The 18,482-nt window shown below is 35.7% G+C and overlaps 1 protein-coding gene across 4 annotated transcripts in view; it reads left to right on the top strand.

Moving 5' to 3' along the window:
* The window catches only part of UGGT2 (UDP-glucose glycoprotein glucosyltransferase 2), a 184,460-nt gene that overhangs the window by 147,424 nt on the left and 18,554 nt on the right, over window positions 1–18,482 (top strand). For 3 of the 4 annotated variants that reach the window (XM_046664577.1, XM_046664578.1, XM_046664580.1), the window contains 7 exons: window positions 699–783; window positions 6,272–6,354; window positions 8,797–8,895; window positions 9,920–10,004; window positions 13,222–13,404; window positions 15,057–15,217; window positions 15,861–15,975. In XM_046664577.1, the coding sequence (XP_046520533.1) occupies window positions 699–783; window positions 6,272–6,354; window positions 8,797–8,895; window positions 9,920–10,004; window positions 13,222–13,404; window positions 15,057–15,217; window positions 15,861–15,975 (811 nt within the window). Of the gene's footprint in view, window positions 1–698; window positions 784–6,271; window positions 6,355–8,796; window positions 8,896–9,919; window positions 10,005–13,221; window positions 13,405–14,093; window positions 14,187–15,056; window positions 15,218–15,860; window positions 15,976–18,482 lie in introns of those variants that run through there. The other variant, XM_046664579.1, reaches the window with a different exon arrangement.

The following is an 18,482-nucleotide window of genomic DNA, read 5'->3' on the forward strand; positions in this document are numbered from 1 at the left end:
ACAAAATTCAATCTTATTGTAAATGTCTTTTGCAGTGGCATTTCTTACTACCTAGTGAGAGTAGTATAAAAAATAATTATTGATCAAAGCTGTCGTATTTGACTTAGGGAACTTTGAAAATTAGACGATAAAATACCTTATGTATAGTATAAAATAGAAACATTCAAGTGATCCACATGGACATGATAGATAAATTTTCAGTCTTAAGAGTTTAACAATACACTTTAAATTTTGGTATTTGAAATTGGATATTGAAAATTTGTTGGACAGTGTAGAATTCCTGTGCTTATGATATATAGACAACTTATCTGGACGTCTAGAAAATGTTCCGTATTTTAATTATTATTGCAATACATCAAAGAGATATGAAAGATTTCACTTTTGTGATAATCTTGGTATGCAACAGCAAAGATAAACAATAATTTGGGCTTTCTGAGTGGTTAGGCAATAGTGAATTTAATGAGTTACTTTTGTACAATTTTAATATGTATTAAGTTAAAATTGATTGGATAATTTTGAAAATGGTAGTGTATTACAGCATATCTTTTTGACCATAAAAACAGCAAGTATGATATATATACACAAGTGATAGTATACTTATGTTTACTGCAGAATGAGTTTATTGCTATTTATACCATCATAATTGTATGTCTTTTCTTAAATTGCTTATAGACATTTACATATTTTTCTACTTTTAGGCACGAAGGAACTGACTCTCAACCAGACCTAGGAGATGTCATTGTTGTGTTAAACAGCTTCAAAAGCAAAATACTGGAAGTACAAGTGGGTGAGGCAGAAGCTTTTTATAGGCTTTGTTCTTAATATTAAGAATTATCATTTTTGTCCTTAATTAATTTTTATTTTACAACTAATTTTACTACCTAAAATGTCATATTGGAACTCTGGCAATGAAAAGAAGAAGAGGATTAAGTTCATGAAGAGAAAACAGCTTAACGATAGAAGAAAAGGAATTTTATTTTTTTAAGTTATGATGTGTCTACTGTATCTACTCTATCTGTAGCCAGGTAATACTGCAGATTGTCTAGAGATGAGATCAGGAACACGTTGAAAATTTAGCCCTGAAAAGAAAAAGTGATGTTTCTTTTCTTTACAAAAAACAACACAGAAACCAAAAAAATAGAGAAAAAGAATTTTTAGTGATGGCAGATTTAGTTCTTTCAGACCAACCTGCCTGCTTAAAACTAGTAAAAATGTTAGGTAAAATGTTTTTTAAAAATCTTAAAAGTAATGAGGAGCTCACAATAATAAACAATAAGGGTAATAAGGAAATACAAAACGAAAATTAAAGGGAAAATAAGAACCTAGTGAAGTAAGCAAGCACAGAAGCTTCTCTTGTCCCAAGAAAGCCACCGTTGCCCTGGGAACATCTGTCTGTCCTGGTCCACTTGAATTATCATTTTGATTTAATTTGCAGGGTGATGGGGACAGAAACTAAACCCTGGACCCACATAAAGTGGGTAGTCTGTTAGAAGACCTTCTCCACAATAAGCTGGCTGTAGCTTCAGGGTAAGGGCGAACCATAATAAATTATCCCACACTGTCTTTTAGCCCAAATTTTTATCACCTTAAGTAGTCTAGGGAACCCTGAGCCTTAATTTTGCACTTAAAATAGTTCCAGATTGATAAGGTTGCACGTGCACCTGGCAAAAACATCCATATATCTCTGGAATAAGATTACTATATCCACATACACAAAGAAAACTGGCAGAAACAACAAACAACAGAAAGCAGATACACAAACACTACATATATTAGTAGTATTGACACAGACTCTGAAGAAACTATGCTTACATTGTTTAAAGGAATAAAAGACAAGCTTAAAGACAATTGAAGGGAACAGGAAACTGTAAAAAACACATATCCAATGTTTTTTTAAAGTAGAACCTCTAAGACTGAGCAATACAATAACCAAAATTAAGAATTCACTGGATGACTTTAACATGCCTGAAGAGAGGAATTAGTGAGTCGGAGGATAGACCAGAAAAAGTAGCCCGAATGCAACAGGGATGTTAAAAACAAAAGAGGAAAATATGGCAGAGAGCATAAAAGGCAGGGAGAATACAGTGAAAAAATCTAAGATGCAAGGATTGCATTTAACCCTGGCTCCACCACTCACTAGATATGTGACCTTCAACAGATTACTTAACGCCTTTCTGTCTTATTTGTTTCATCTATCAAATGCACTTAACAGTAGAACCTCCCTTATATGTCTGTTATAAGGATAATATAGTAAGATAGATAGCTTTGTAAAGTGCTTTCTGGTTTTGAATAAATAAAATCAGTTTAAATGGAGTTTCAGAAGATGCTGAAAGAAACAACGAGGTACAGGTAATATTTGAAGCAACAGTGGCTGAGAATTTTCATGAATTGCTGAAAAATATCAATTTGCATATTCAAGAATTCCAGTGATTCCCAAGCAAGATAATTAAAAGTAAATCCACACCTAGACTCTTACTGATAAAAGTTCAGAAAACCGAAGACAAAGAGAAATCTTAGGAGTAAACAGAGGAAAAAAGAAAAAAATACCTGCAAAGAGCTATAGTTAGTCGGACAGTTGGTTTTTCAGCAGTAACAATGAAAGCTGGAAGATGCTGGAATGATATTTAAAAGCACTAAGTGAGAAAAGGAATGCCAACCTAGAATAATTTACCCTGAAAAAGATATGTTTCAAGAGGAAACATAAAACAGGGTATTTTCCGATAAATTAAAAAATTGAATTTGCCACAGCACACTCACACTAAAGGAAATTCTAAAAGATTTACTTAAGGCAGAAAAAAAATTATCTCAGATGGAAAGTCTGAGTTTGAAAAAAGAATGAAATGAAAAGAAAAGGGTAAATATGTGGATGAATCTATGAACAGTGAGTATATAAAACAAAAGTAATGTCTTATGAGAATTTTTAAAATATATAGAATTGAAAAATATAACAATAGCATTTAAGTGATAAGATAAATACGGTTGTTTGCAATTACACATAAAGTTCTTATATTGACAAGGGCAAGGGTAGTGATTACTTTAGACTTTAGGGCAAATATGAATTTTTTTTTTAAAGATTTTATTTTTTTCCTTTTTCTCCCCAAAGCCCCCCGGTACATAATTGTATATTCTTCGTTGTGGGTCCTTCTAGTTGTGGCATGTGGGACGCTGCCTCAGCGTGGTTTGATGAGCAGTGCCAAGTCCGCGCCCAGGATTCAAACCAACGAAACGCTGGGCCGCCTACAATGGAGCGCACGAACTTAACCACTCGGCCAAGGCGCCAGCCCCCACAAATATGAATTTTTAATTTCTAAGATATCAACTGAAAGTATAGAAACAAGACATATTGTCATAGTAAAGAGAAAAAATGGAATGAAGTAAATTTATCAATAAAAAGAGACTAAGAAAGGAGAAGAAATACAGTAGACCATATGGGACATGGAAGCACAAAACAGTAAATTAGAATTTAACCCAATTACATTAAATGTAAATGGACTAAATGTTCCAATCTTTACAAGACAAAGATTGTTATGCTGGATTTTTAAAAAATCCCAACTATATGTGGTTTGCAGAAAACATACCTAATGCATAAGAATACAGCTTCAGGGTGAGGATGGAAATAAAACACAAGCATGGAAAAAGTATAGTAGGCCAATACTAACAGAAACAAAGTTTGTATAGCTATACTAATATCAGAGATATTAGACATTAAGACAACATTACTAAAAGAAGATCATTTTTTATATATATATAAGGCAGAAATAGAGTTAAAAAGAGAAATTGACAATTGTCTACCATATTGGGATATTTTTAACACACATCTCTCACTACTTAATAGAACAAGCAGACCAATAAATCAGTCGAGGTATAGAAGACTTGAACAGTGTGATTATAAATCAGCTAACAGACACATAGAACTCCACACCCAATAATACCAAATAATCTTTCAAACACACAGAAAATATTGATAAAATAAGCTTTACATTCAGTTGAAAAGCAAGTTTCAACAAATTTCAGAAGAATGAATACAGAGTATGTTCTCTATCTACTATGCAGTAGAGGAGAAATTAATATCGAAAGATAACTAGGAAATACTCTTATGGTTGGGATCTCTAAGATCCACTAACAATAGGTTACCAAAGCTCTCACCTATGTATTGCCTAGATCCTAAGCTGTATCACCAAGTTATACCTTGCATCCCACATCATAACCTCTTCCTAATACCTCTGCTCTTTATCTTGTGATCAGTTGTACATGTTGCTCACACTCATCTTTGGTACTTTCTCTCCTATATTGACCTTGGGTTCCTTTCTCAATAATAACTTACATTCTCCTTGAATACGTTTCCTTCTGGTCATTCCAGATGAAAAACCCCACAAAACCCAGACCAGCTGCTGAAGGTACTAAATTAGCTCTAGCCTTTAGGACCAGCATTCAAGCTAGTTTTATCCTGTGCTACAAACAGGAGAGAAAAACTATTTCTGCCAGGGATGAGGGTGACAGCAGTTCCATCTTTAAGCAATTTTGGCCATTGAAAAATTAAGTTTTCTTGAGATGAATTTTTGCACTTTATGTATTGGTTCTAATTTGACCTGTTGATCTGTAGGATAGAGCAGGTCTGTCTTTCACCCATCAAATCTTTAAGGGTAGTAATCATGCCCTGTTTGAATCAAATATTCTACAGCCTTACTGCTTAGGTCCTTCTGTTGTTTTTTAGTAATGCTGTTTTCTCTCTTCACAATCTGTCTCTCAGAATTACACAAAAAGACAGAGAAAAGGGAGGAGAAAAGATAAGCAAAACAGGCGATCAGTTCATGAACTTTGGTACCCCACTAATCAGAATTCCAGGAGGAAGAAACAGAGAAAATGGAAGAGGGGGAGTATTCCACAGATAAAGAGAGAGAAAAATGTTCATGTCAAAAGGATCCACAGATTAGGATGAGTGAAAAATGGCCCACATAAGATCTTAATAACTGCAAGGAGAATAGGCAGGTCACTGCAATACAGTGACACTAATGCTGGCATCAGACTTTTCATTTTCAAAATGGATGTTAACAGTGAAACAAACCCTTTAATGTTTTGAGGAAAATTATTTTGAACCTAGGACTCTTTAGCCAAATTCTTAACCAAATGTGAAGGCAAAAGTTATATTCTGAAGTGTCAAGATTTAGAAAAATTATTTTTCACACCCCTTCTTGAAGGTGTTTGCCAGCACAATGAAGGTGAAGACCAAGAAACAAGAAGATAGGTAGTTCAAGAAATGGTGAAGTTAATCTGAAAACCCATACAAAGAAGGCCTAGAAAGAAACTGGCTGTTAATTGTTAAGCTCCAAGAAAAATGTCTTCAAGAAAACAGGAACTCTAGACAATTAAGTAACATCAGAAATATACTGGAAGAAATATATCTCACCACAAGAAAAAATAAATACAATAAAATTTCAAGAAAAAGCACTTCCGTATTGGTGGAAAGTAAGACAGCAGAATCCATTTGAACTAGCCAGTCTTCTGTGAGGGGCACAGTGGACACGTCATTGTAACTGTACAGAGGAAATACAATTGTAGTAGCCTTCAGACTTTTTAGTGAAGAGTATTTACGTTGTCACAGTAAGCACTTTTTACTGATTTTCAAGTTGTAGAAGAAACATAGCAAAATGTAAAACATGTATTTACCGAAATAAATATAAATATGTATATAGTGCTAAAATAAGGGTTTAGCTGATGTAAGTTGGGAGGTGGAGGGAAAAGGTAGAGATATTAGTGTGCTTGTCTTATAAACAGAGGACGCAAGAGGAACTGTTGAAGTTGTTAGAATAAAAAATAGAGATTTAAATATTATTTAAGTTAGGAAAATACTCAGTGGGAGAGCTAATGATAAAGATGTTACTACCAAAATTTCCAGACCAAAAGGGGAAGGAAATGGTGGTGTAAGTGAGCTAATCATCTGTCATCACAAAGAATAAATAATGTCTAAACTCTGTGAATCCAGATTTACTAGTAGATAACGTCTAAAGTTGATAAATCAGTAAATACAAGTATGAACACATTATTTAGCAGTATGGAGGTAACTACCAAAAGAACTAAACACAAGAAGTTGAACTGATAGTTGGAACCAGATTGTTCCATACTGTTGTACTAAGATCTTCCCTGGCTTCATTTACTGCAACTACCTTAAATTTACAAGGGTCACCTTGCCTGATGTGTTTCACTGTCTAACCATGCAGGATATTATGTAAAGCTGCAGAATTCTAAAATTTTTCTTTACCATGCTATCTAGGTGCAAAAAAAGCCAGACAAAATTAAGGAAAATGTCCTTACTGATAAAGATGAAAAAAAAGGAATGTGGGATTCCATTAAAAGGTAATTACAAATCGATATTTTAACACATAACTGTAGATCTATCAGGAGTCTAGTATGTGGAAGCCCTGCCGAAGGTGAACATTTAAGTGAGGCATAGATCCTCTCCTCTAGGAAGGATGAGATACATGAATAAATGTTAATAATACAAGACAGGAAACTGGAGCTGTAAGACAGTTGAAAATAAAGTGCTCTAAAAACCAAGGGAGAAAAAGGCTATATCCAGTTAGGAGGAACCTCAGAAAAGACTCCTTGGAGAAGTGTGTGGCTAGGATGTGTTCTAAACGATGGACAGTATTTCAAAAGTTGAAGATAAAATGAAGGTACTTGGTTACGTGAAGTCAAAAAGATTGGGTATGTTCCTCAAGGAACAGAAAGTAGCCCAGGTTAGCTGGGACATTGACTATAATGATCTATAAGTTAGATTGGGACCTATATTAGTTAATCAAAAAAGGAATATATTGGCTCACATATCTAAAGAGTCCATGATGACTCTTTGGGCATTCAGATGATGGGATCTAGAAACTTTCTCTATCTCTTAGGTCAGTTATCTGTACCTCTCCTTCATTTTCAGATAAACGTTTCTGAGGGAAGGTTTGCCATCTCCAGTGGGAAGAGATTGTTTCTTTCCAAATAGTACCAACAGAAGTTCTAAAGTTGACTTAGTGGTCCAGCTGTAGCATGTGTCCCAAACTGAACTTACCGCTGTGATTCTGATTGACCAAGCTTGGGTCATATACTTACCTATGGAGCCAGCGAGATGGCCTGTCCCACCTAAACCTCGTAGAATGAAATTGGAGGAGGAATGGTCACACCTCCCCACCCCCATCCCCACCCTCCCCCAAAGCTGGCCAAAATACTAGGTTATTGTTACTAGAAGTGTAAAGGATGTTAGGCGAAAATAAAAGCTGCCTGCTGTATTCCACATCATAGAGAACTTTGAAAGTCTATTTTAGAGATTTGAACTTAATTTGAATTATGTTGAAGAACCATTGATCATTTTTATCAGGGGTAAGAAATAGAAACTTTAGGCCAAATAAGTTTAACAGCCTAAGCAGATTTTGTTAGACCAATCAGCACTCCCATCATTTTGGATTTCGCCCAGTTTAGGCCTGTTTTTCTATAGTTGACTCTTTGTTTGATAAGAAGAATCATGTTACTGTGTCAGAATGTGTATCGAGCTAGTTGCTGATAGAGAAAGGCCCAAGCTCACTCACTTTGAAATGATTTGGAAGGTAGCTGTGTTTGAGAGGGGATGATGAAACAGAATCTGGACATGTTAGAGAGTGTCTGTCCATGACCTTTCATTAAAATCAAAAGGCAGAAGCAAGAATGAATGAAGGTAACTGTTAAACTACGGCATAGCCGCTTGCTATGTACAAAAAGGACACCAAAACCAAAATAGCACTAAGAGTTAGAAAGAAGGTAAGTTTTGGGGATGGTAACTTCTCCAGTATTGTGTATATTATACTGCTTTCACTTTTGTCTTACTTTTAATCCTGACTTAGAGTGATTCCCCCCCCACTGAATCAATTGTATGTGTCTTTTTATTTGCTGATTATAATAAGAAAAGATTTGAAAAATGATTCTGTCATAACAGTTCCTATTTGGCAAAATATATTCCACAATGATTATAAACTGTTTAGTTTTCCAAATTTTAGTCACTCTAAGTACCATTGCATATAAAAATGAGATTTTTAATTAAATGAAATTTTTAAATTGGAAAAAGAAAAAATTATATACTATGAACAGCCCAAATAAAAGGTTCAGTTACTTTTATATAGGAGACAGGGCATATCAAAAAAAAGCTGGTATGGGTCTAAATAGTGTTGAAGACAACAGCTGGTCCCAGATGAAGTGATCGGGACGTAGACCAGTGAATGGGCATAGCTCCCTAATGCCCCTTGTTCCTCAAGGAGGGGCACCCAAGGTGCAGAGGTTTCCAGCTCTAAATTATAGCTGCCTTTAGGACATTTTATTCTGGGGGAGCCACATGGGCAGCGCTCAAGGACCTACCCTCTTACCATGTATGAAAATTCTTGCTGTGCTATATTACACACTTGTGCCTTCTGTTTCTCCCCTCGTTATTGGCCTGTTCAATAAAGTTTCGGTACATTAGATGTGGCCATGGCATGCCATAACTCATTTTTTGTTCTCAAAACAACTCGTGTAACTCACAGAGATTCAAAGATAGTACCTCATTAACCCAGAGACAATATAATTGCATTCTATGTTATAAATTTTTTAAAAATCATAAAACTTTGTGATTTGTCATATGTTTTAATATTAATAATTCACAATTGTTAGGATAAGAACTTGTTTATAGTGTAATAATTCTTCAATTTGAAAGGCATTCCTATTTTTATTGCTAATCAAATTTAGTATTTATATAAAGTTTGCAGATGTGTATTAAGAAACTGTCAATCACTACTTTTTTATTCCAAGTTTCACAAGAAGCTTGCATAAAGAAAAAGACAAAAAGGAAACAGACGTTCTAAACATTTTTTCAGTTGCTTCTGGCCATTTATATGAACGCTTTTTAAGGTAGGTATATTTTTGATCTAATGTTTTGAAAAGTAATACATTTACATGGTTCAAAAAGAATTTCAGAAGTTCAAAAGAATAAGGTGTAGTGAAAACATCTCCCACCTCTGTTTTCTTGATACCCAGTTCCCTTTCCCACAGGAAACTAATATTATTACTTTCATTTCCTGCCAAAGATATCTGTAGACAAGCAAATATATATATATATATATTTATTTATGTATATATATTTAACTCCTTTTTACCCAAATAGTAACAAAGATTATACTGCTCTGCACCTTGCTTTTTTCTTTCTTTTTTTTTTTTACCTACAATTATGGGGAAAATATGTTTTTTAAATACAGTGAAATTTCTTGAGTTTGATACAGAATATCAGTGTTCTTGAAGGCTATAAAATGAACATATTTTGTAACAAGATAATGTGTGAGAAAAAGTATATGTAGTAAATTTTCCTTTTCCAGTGAAGAAATACCTGTTTCATAAAAAGGAGGAGGGGGTTTGTGTGGAAGAAATCATATTTACAAACTATAATGGGCTATTTTTTAACTGTTTAGATAGAAGGATCCTAAAGAATGCCTCAAAACTGTTTGAATGTGTTGATATTTTAAGATGGAACGTCTGTATCTTCTCCAGTGAGAGGGCTGTGATAGCAAAACAAGTGACCTGTCAACTTGTCAGGCTTCAAGTTTTGCACACCTGATATTAATTACACCATAAGAGAGCCGAGATTAGACTGTAGTTCAGCTAAGCAGGACTATTTCAGACTAGCTGCTTTCTTTGTCAGCTGAAACAAACAAAAGCAATCAATTTAGTCTGTCAGGTGTATGTGTGTGTGTGTCTGTATATATATACTGATACGTTACATGCTTGAGGAGCAGCCATGACATTTGAAAGTACTTCAATCTGTTTCTCCATAATTCATAGTGAAAAACTTCTAAGTATTGCCTTTAAATATTTAAAAGTCTTAAGAAAAGTAGGATGAACTACTATTAATGTTGTTTGTGTTTAATGTTTTTTTATACAGAATTATGATGCTTTCTGTTTTACGTAACACCAAAACACCAGTGAAATTCTGGTTTCTGAAAAATTATCTCTCACCAACATTTAAAGTAAGTATATTAACCTTTTTGTTATAGAATGGTTAAAATTTGAATAGTAAATTCTTTATATCATTGTAGGTTCATATAACATCTCTCTTTTCAGAATGAGTCTTTTGAAATGTATATTTACTCAAATTATTATTTTTAGTCAGTTTTAAAACTTTGGTATTCAGTATTTTTTATCTAGCTTAAGAAAAATTCTCTGCTGTTTTCATTTAAAGAATTGTTTAAAAGGACAGGAGGTGGTTTATTTTTAAGTAAACTCAAAATCAAAAGGATTAGTGGTTTTTCATGATAATGAATATAATTAAATAAAACTTGGCAATGAGAAATATGTACAGTTTGTCAATAAAAAGATTTGAATTCTGTTATATTTTGACAAAGATAGGCTAGGAGAGTGGTATGCAGAAAGGATGAAAACTGCCATAGAAAATAGTTTGATGGCACCGAGAACAATAGGCTGTTTTATCTCTGTGCAGCGCATAGATTGCTGTGGCAGTTAGGGCACTATATTTGGAAGTCTGAGGCTTTTTGTGTTGAGAAGTTTTCAGATGGCCTGTTGGATTACCCTTTACTCAGCCCCACACTCCTGCTGCAAAGTGTACCTGGTTTCTTCCTATTCTTACTACAAGTTAGGCTGATCTATGAAAATTAGGATCTTATTCAGCCAGTTTAAAGGAGTCTTCTATTTCTAGACCAAAACCGGTGGTAAAAGAAGAAATAAAAATAGGCATGCATGCTTTTACTCCTTAATATTGTCAGGCGCATTGCTAAGTACTTTATCTACATTATTCTGTTGCTCTTCATAAAGTCTTATTCCCAGAAAACCAAGACTCAGAAATTACATAACTGGCCTGCACAGTTGGGAGGTATCCAAGACCACCCTTAGGTGCAGTAACCCACTAGAAGGACTCACAGAACTCAGAAAAGCAATTATACTCACAGTTATAGCTTCTTACAGCAAAAGGCTGCAGATTAAAATCAGCAAAGCAAGGAGACACATAGAGCAAGGTCCAAGGGAGACCAGACTCAGAGCTTCCAGTTGTCCTCTCCCAGTGGAGTCATGCAGACAGAGCTTATTTCTCCTATCAGAAATGTGTGATCATACACATGGAGTATTGACACCTAGGAAGCTCGCTCAAACTTGAGTATCCAGAGCTTTAATTGGAGGGTAGCTGCGGAGACCCATGTGACAGCCACTGTGGCTGACCTGAGCCTCTGGCCCCTGGAGGATGAACTGATACCTTGTAGCCCAAGGTCCCCACCATATGTCACCTTGTTAGCCTAGGCTGTCTGATGTGACCCAAGGTCCCCAGGTAAATAAAATCAGTCTTACCAGGCAGGACAGTCCGAGGATAGGGGTTACTCCCAGGAGCCTGGGGCAAAGGGCTCAACCCTTCTTTGAGCAAGATTTGTCCTTTATAGCACAGGCCTGAGATCAAACAGCTAATTGGGAACATAGCTGAGATCTGAACCCAAGCATTCTGACCTCAAAGCCCAGGAGCTTAACCCTTATGTAACAGCTCCTCTGCCCTCACCACCAAGAGTGCCGCCTCCTGAGCTCGTCTGGCAGTGGACAAAAAACTAAAAAGAACCCATAAATGCAGACAAGAATTAGTCTGTATTTAGTAACAAACTAGTTTTAACAAACTAGTTTTTTAACATGTTATCCTCCTAGGCAAACACTGAATAGGGGGATTTAACTCTACATAAACCGAGATAATAAAATCTTAAAGATTCTCTTAGCAGGAAATGGCATTATTCACTAGAAATATACTGCTATGTCTGAATAAAAGTCTTGCCCCACTACATGGCCAAAAGTAATACCGTATCTGAAATAGTAGTTCCCTTATTTTTGTAATGTATTTCTTTCTCTCAAAACGTTTGTCTTTTAAAAACTTTTCAGTGAAGTATGGTATATACAAATCATAAGTGTGCAGCTTCAGTGCATTTGTATAAACTTAAAACACCTGTGTAACCAGCAACCGTATACAGAACAGAAATTCCTGGTACCCTAGATCCCTTCCCTCCAGTGTTAAAAAACATGCCTCCTGGAGCCGGCCAGGTGGCGCAGCGGTTAAGTGCGCATGTTCTGCTTTGGCGGCCCGGGGTTCACCAGTTTGGATCCCCAGTGCTGACATGGCACTGCTTGGCAAGCCATGCTGTGGTAGGCATCTCACATATAAAGTAAAGGAAGATGAGCACGGATGTTAGCTCAGGGCCAGTCTTCCTCAGCAAGAAGAGGAGGGTTGGTAGCAGATGTTAGCTCAGGGCTAATCTTCCTCAAAACAAAACAAAACAAAAACATACCTCCTCTCTTCCTTCAAATCTTTGTGGAATTAAACCTACTTAGGGAATAATCCTTTCCTGGCCATACTGTGTAAAATTGCAGTCCCTGCCAACAGTGTATTTCATTAACTACTCTAGTTTAAACAGAATAAGATACTCTAAGCCTATAAGACACTGAATCAAATATCACATATTCAGACCACGATAACTACCTTGTATTTTCAATCCTTGAATTAAATAGTCATAAATATCTAACATGAAACTCATGTATAGAATCTAATTTATCAGTTTGTAACTCATTTTGTGTTTTTTGTGGGGGTGGTTTTGGTGAGGGAGATTGGCCCTGAGCTAACATCTGTGCCAGTCTTCCTGTGTTTTGTATGTGGGATGCCGCCACAGCATGGCTTGATGAGCAGTGTGTAGCTTTGCACCTGGGATCCGAACCTGCAAACCCCAGGCTGCTAAAGCAGAGTGCATGAGCTTAACCACTACGCCACTGAGCTGGCCCCTCATTTTGTGTTTTTTGTACACCCTTTTTATCTTTGTGTCTCTCTGACTAACCAACGTGTCAGCAAATACATAAACTGTTTGATGCATAGGTGCTCCAAGATCCAAGGGCTTTTCCTTCTGTAGTCAGGTTTTCTCAAGTCAAACTTTAGTTGTAAAAGTAGGGGAACATTTATTGTAGTTAATAAGCTTGCTAGTTAATCTAGTGTACCTGTTTTTTAATGTCATTAAGTTATATAGTTTTATATATTCTTAATTTTTATATTTCTCACCAATAGGTATAAGTTGTAGAAGTACACATTTTACCAATTAGTTTGTAACAATTTATAGTAACCTCTACCTTTTAAAGTGTTAATTTTTTCTCTAAAATAAAAACTCCTTTCTCTTCTTGAACATATTCTTTGATTTATGTGTATGTGTTTGTTTTTAGGAGGTAATTCCCCACATGGCTGAGAAATATGGATTCCAGTATGAACTAGTCCAATATAAGTGGCCCCGTTGGCTTCATCAGCAGACTGAAAAGCAAAGGATTATTTGGGGTTACAAAATTCTTTTCCTTGATGTCCTTTTTCCTCTAGCAGTGGACAAAATCATTTTTGTTGATGCTGACCAGGTAATAAGATTAACTGTTGTTTTTAGTACTTAAACTTTCTTCTATACTTCTACCTGAGTGTAGGGACTCAGTTTATGTTGCTGGTGTTTATTATTATCTTTGTTGCCATTCTATGCAAATGTACAAGACATACTTATAATATATAAGCAAAGTATCTCTTAAAAAAAAAAACTGTCAGGGGCCAGCCCTGTGCCTAGTGATTGATTTCAGTGCACTCCACTTTGGAGACTCAGGTTCAGTTCCCAGGCACAGACCTACACCACTTATTGATGGCCATGCTGCAGCAGCAACCCACATACAAAATAGAGGAATATTGACACAGATGTTAACTCAGGGCAAATCTTCCTCAAGCAAAAAGAGGAAGATTGGCAATGGATGTTAGCTCAGGGCAAATCTTCCTCAGCAAAAAAAAAAAAATACCACCAGAATTCCAGGGAGAAATCAAAGGTATTGCAAAAAGTACCATTTATTATTTAGGACATGGCTGTTTTCTCTCTGAAGTAGTAGTTTTTTTTTTTTTTTAGTTTTGGTCATTAAAAGTAAAACAAATGCTTACATTAGTCATAATATAAGTAGTTATATGAGTTCCTATGAATGTGAGCTGATGTTTGTTTAAAATAAGCTCAATCTTCTTGCTGGAAAAGTTAGCAGTTACACATGACTCTCCTCTTCTTTTTCCACTTCAACAGCATTCTTTGACACTTAGCCAAAAACCAAGTCCTCATCATTCTACCACTTGAGGAAAAGAAAATGTCCCAAGTTTGGCCAAAAAAATCATTATGGTACTCAGCTTTCAAAATTTATCTATCCAAAAATTATTATGACTTTTCACCTTCTCTCCTTTCATGCCTTTGTAATCATTGATGGGAAAAAATATTTGAAAAATACACAGAATTTCTAAGAACAGTAATATGTAAATATTAATGCACAAGTTATTGTTTATATTTAGGACAAAAAGTATATTTTTAACTCCTATATTAGAATTTACTTCTATTATAAACTTTATTTTTTTATTTTCCAAATGGATAAATATGAATTATTATAATTAAAAACTAAGAAAACAGGCAAGCGTAGGTGATGAAGTAAGCATTTCTGTATATGCCATCTAACGTAAAATTTATTTCTCCTACCTTCCCCCACATTTACAGGAATATTTTTCCAGCAGACTAGAGTCTATTAAAAATGAAACATACTAACATTATTTCATTAAAGCCATTGAGGATAATCAGGAGATTTTTCTTTATGTTTCAAACTAATATTTGCCAATATACAATAATGGAGATTTATAATAAAAATAATTTTGAATTATTAATCCATACCTTGAGAAACTAAAAGCTATGCACTTACGTGATATTTAATTCCTTCCCAAAATACATTTTATTTAAACTATCGTGGTTAAAAATGATGTAACAAACTATTCTTCTTAATGAGTAAGACCACTGTCGTGTAGACTAGGTATATAAATTTTAGGTTTCTTTTAATCTGTAAGGACAAGAGAAAAAAATAGAAACTTAGACTTATACTGCACAAAAGAACTGTGAGGAAAATGCAGTTCTCTCTGTTTCTATAATAAGGTAATGATGATTTGAGATTTGCAACAAAAGGGCTCATATTATTTTATAGTTTTCATCAGAGAAACTATTTTAATTTAGATCGTGAGACATGACCTGAAAGAACTTCGAGATTTCAATCTGGATGGAGCTCCTTATGGATATACTCCGTTCTGTGATAGCCGCACTGAAATGGATGGATATCGCTTCTGGAAAACAGGATACTGGGCATCACATCTTTTAAGAAGGAAATATCATATCAGGTAAGAAAATTCATACTCTTACCTTTTAGTAAATAAATAACTTATTGAATCCCTATGCTCAGTTTTCTTAAAAATTATACAAAAATGGCAACCAATTATATAGTGCTTATTACGTGCCAGTCACTCTTATAAGACTTTACATATGTATTAACTCATCAAATCTGTGTGATGACCTTTTGAGATACACTTATTATCCCCATTTTATGGATGTGGATACTGAGGCATACAGCATTTATCTAACTTGCCCACGTTTATGCTCTTAAGTACTTAGCTGAGCCAAGAGTTAAACCCAAGTAAGATGGCTCAAGGATATGCTCCTAACTACTGCAGGTTTAAACTGAGTTGAGCGAATAACAAAATAAAGATACTGTCTTCAAGCTGTTATTGTTTTGCAGGGCTTTGAGTTTCATGAGATCTTGGGAAAACCTGAGGTGACCCTAAGAGGATATGGGTCCTAACAGTATTATATCCAACTTCAAACTCCTTGGAAACAGCATTAGACATTGGGAGCAAATTTATGAAAGGATTCATTATTATTAGACTCAAGGATATTTAAAATTAATACCATTACTGTGGACAATCACTGGGGGAAAGTAGAATACATGCACGACATAGTCTATCAAGGAGTATTCATTTTTTGCAGCGCCTTATATGTAGTGGATCTCAAGAAGTTCAGGAGAATTGCAGCAGGTGACAGGCTCCGGGGCCAGTACCAGGCTCTCAGTCAAGATCCAAACAGCCTTTCAAACCTAGATCAGGTAAGTAAAATGCCCACGGAATAATTTTCAGTACATAGGTGTAGACTGCTCCAACTCCCTGCTTGTAAACTTCAGAATCTTATGTTTTCAGCCTCTTTCTCCCCTCTGTGCAATTCTCTATTGGATATCTTGACTTAGATATAACTTTTTCACTTCAAGCTCAACATTTTCAAAACTAATAGTATTTTATCCTCACTTTCCCGTCATTAAACCTCTTCTTCCCCCATCTCACTTAGTTACCCTGTCTTTCTCTCACTTGGTTCCACCATCGTTTAACATGTCTCTCTCTCTCTAATCTTTTAAGACTAACTCCCATCCTCTTGTGCCCCACCTGGCTACTGCTTTACTTTTTGTTTTTCCTAACAAACACTTTTTTTTCTTCATACCTCAGTAATTTCTAGATTCACCTAACCTGCTACTCAGAACCTCCCAGAGTTATGGGTATAAGGAGTACACCTTCCCCAAGAGGGTCACTGGGAATGATAATAAGCAGGTCCGCTTCTGCTTTGCCCCCGTGGACCCATGTAGTTCTTCCAGATGGTAACACAGCACCATGTAATGGTTGGTGATTTAGAATATAATGCCGCATCTGGAGGATGACGCTTCACCCTTGCAGGGTATTGTCTCCCAGGTAGCACCTCTGTGTGCCTTCAGTAAACCATTTCATGCCTCTGTCAGGCCAGCAGTTTCTAGGTGGTGCAGTATGTGAGGGGAACATGGGATCTCTTGGTCATGTGCCCTCTGCTATGTTTCTTTGCTGTAAAGTGGGTCTCTTGGTCTAGTGCAATATTATATGGAATCCGATGTCAGTAGATAGCTCTGAAGCCCTTGGATAATGGTGCTGGCTAAGTCTCTGAGAGCAGGAAAGGCAAACCCATACACAGAGTATGTGTATATTTTAGTTCAGAAGAATCTATGCCCCTTCCAGGGCAGAAAGAGTCTGGTGTAGTCACCTTGCCACAAAACAGTTGATTTGTCTTTGTAAAGTGTAAATGCTGCATCAGAAGCTCAGTGTTTGTCTCTGCTGCTGACAGCTGTAAGACCTAGAACAGCCTTGGTTAAGTAGGAACCCATGCTATTGGGCCCATATGTAGTCTCCATCTCTGCCATCATGACTACTCCCTTCATGTACTCATTGTGCCGTTGGAGTGGCCAACGACCAAAGCTGGCTGACGTCAAAAGGCCGCATCATTCTGTCTGGTTGGTCATTTAGTGCTGCTTCTGTGTTGAATGCTTTCTGGTGGATATTTAACTTGCAATATGCAAAGATCTTGACAATTTTTGCCACCCCAGAGGTTCATTTATAAGCCTCTACCCCAGAATTTCTTGTTCTTAATCTTCCTCTTTCTGGGATCCTGACCAATCAGCCAAGCCATTCACCATTTCACATGAATTTATATATATTTTAGTCTTAGGTTACATCTCTGTGTTACATACAAAGTACATGATAAGGTGCAGCATCTGAAGCAGTTAAAACAGTTCTCAGAGGTAAATTCATAGCACTAAGTACCTCTATTAGAAGAGAAAAAGGTCTCAAATAAATATTCTCAGCTTCTACCTAGAAACTAGAAAAAAAAGCCAGATAACACCAAAGTAAGTGGAAAAGGGGGAATAATTAAGATGGGCGTAGAAATCAGTGAAATGAAAAATCAGGAAAATGGTGTATTTTCATAGATTTTCCTGTAAAGTCAAAACTGTTTCTTTGAGAAAATTAACAAAACTTATAGACCTCTAGCCAGACTGATCAGAAAAAAGATAAAAGACGCAAATTACTAATATAGAAGTGAGAGACATGACAGCATAGTATCTACAGGTATTGAAAGAATAATGAGGGACTATTATAAACAACTTTATAGTAGTAAGTTAAACAATTTCTATGAAATGGACAAATTACATAAAAGATACAAACTACCAAAATGTACTCAAAGTGAAATAGGTAACCTGCATAGCCCTGTATCAATTGAAGAAATGGAATTTAGTTTAAATCTCCAGACCCAGATAGCTTCAAAGTGAATTCTACCAAACATCAAAGAAATAATACCAATTCTACACAAACTCTTCCAGAAAATTGAAGAGGAGGGAATACTTCTCTACTCATTTTATGAAGCCAGCATTCTCTTGACATCAAGACCAGACGAAGACGTTACAAGAAAGGAAAACTACAGATCAACATTCCTCATGAACAGATGTAAAAAGCTTTAATAAAATTTCAGGAAACCAAATCAAGCAATATATAAAAAAGACCCTATATCGTGCCTAAGTGGACTTTATCTCAGGAATGCAAGGTTCATTCAGTATTGACATATCAATCAATGTAATTCACTGTATTAACAGACTGAAAAAGAAAAACCATATGACTGCTAAATAGATGCAAAAGAGCATTTGATATACTCCAATATCCATTCCTAATAAAAACTCTCAGTGAACTAGGACAGGGAGGGAACTTCCTCAACCTGATAAAGGACATCTATGAAAAACCTGTGGCTAACATCGTACTTAATGGTGAA

Source organism: Equus quagga, chromosome 6, assembly GCF_021613505.1.
Source record: "Equus quagga isolate Etosha38 chromosome 6, UCLA_HA_Equagga_1.0, whole genome shotgun sequence".
Taxonomy (NCBI): Eukaryota; Metazoa; Chordata; class Mammalia; order Perissodactyla; family Equidae; genus Equus; species Equus quagga.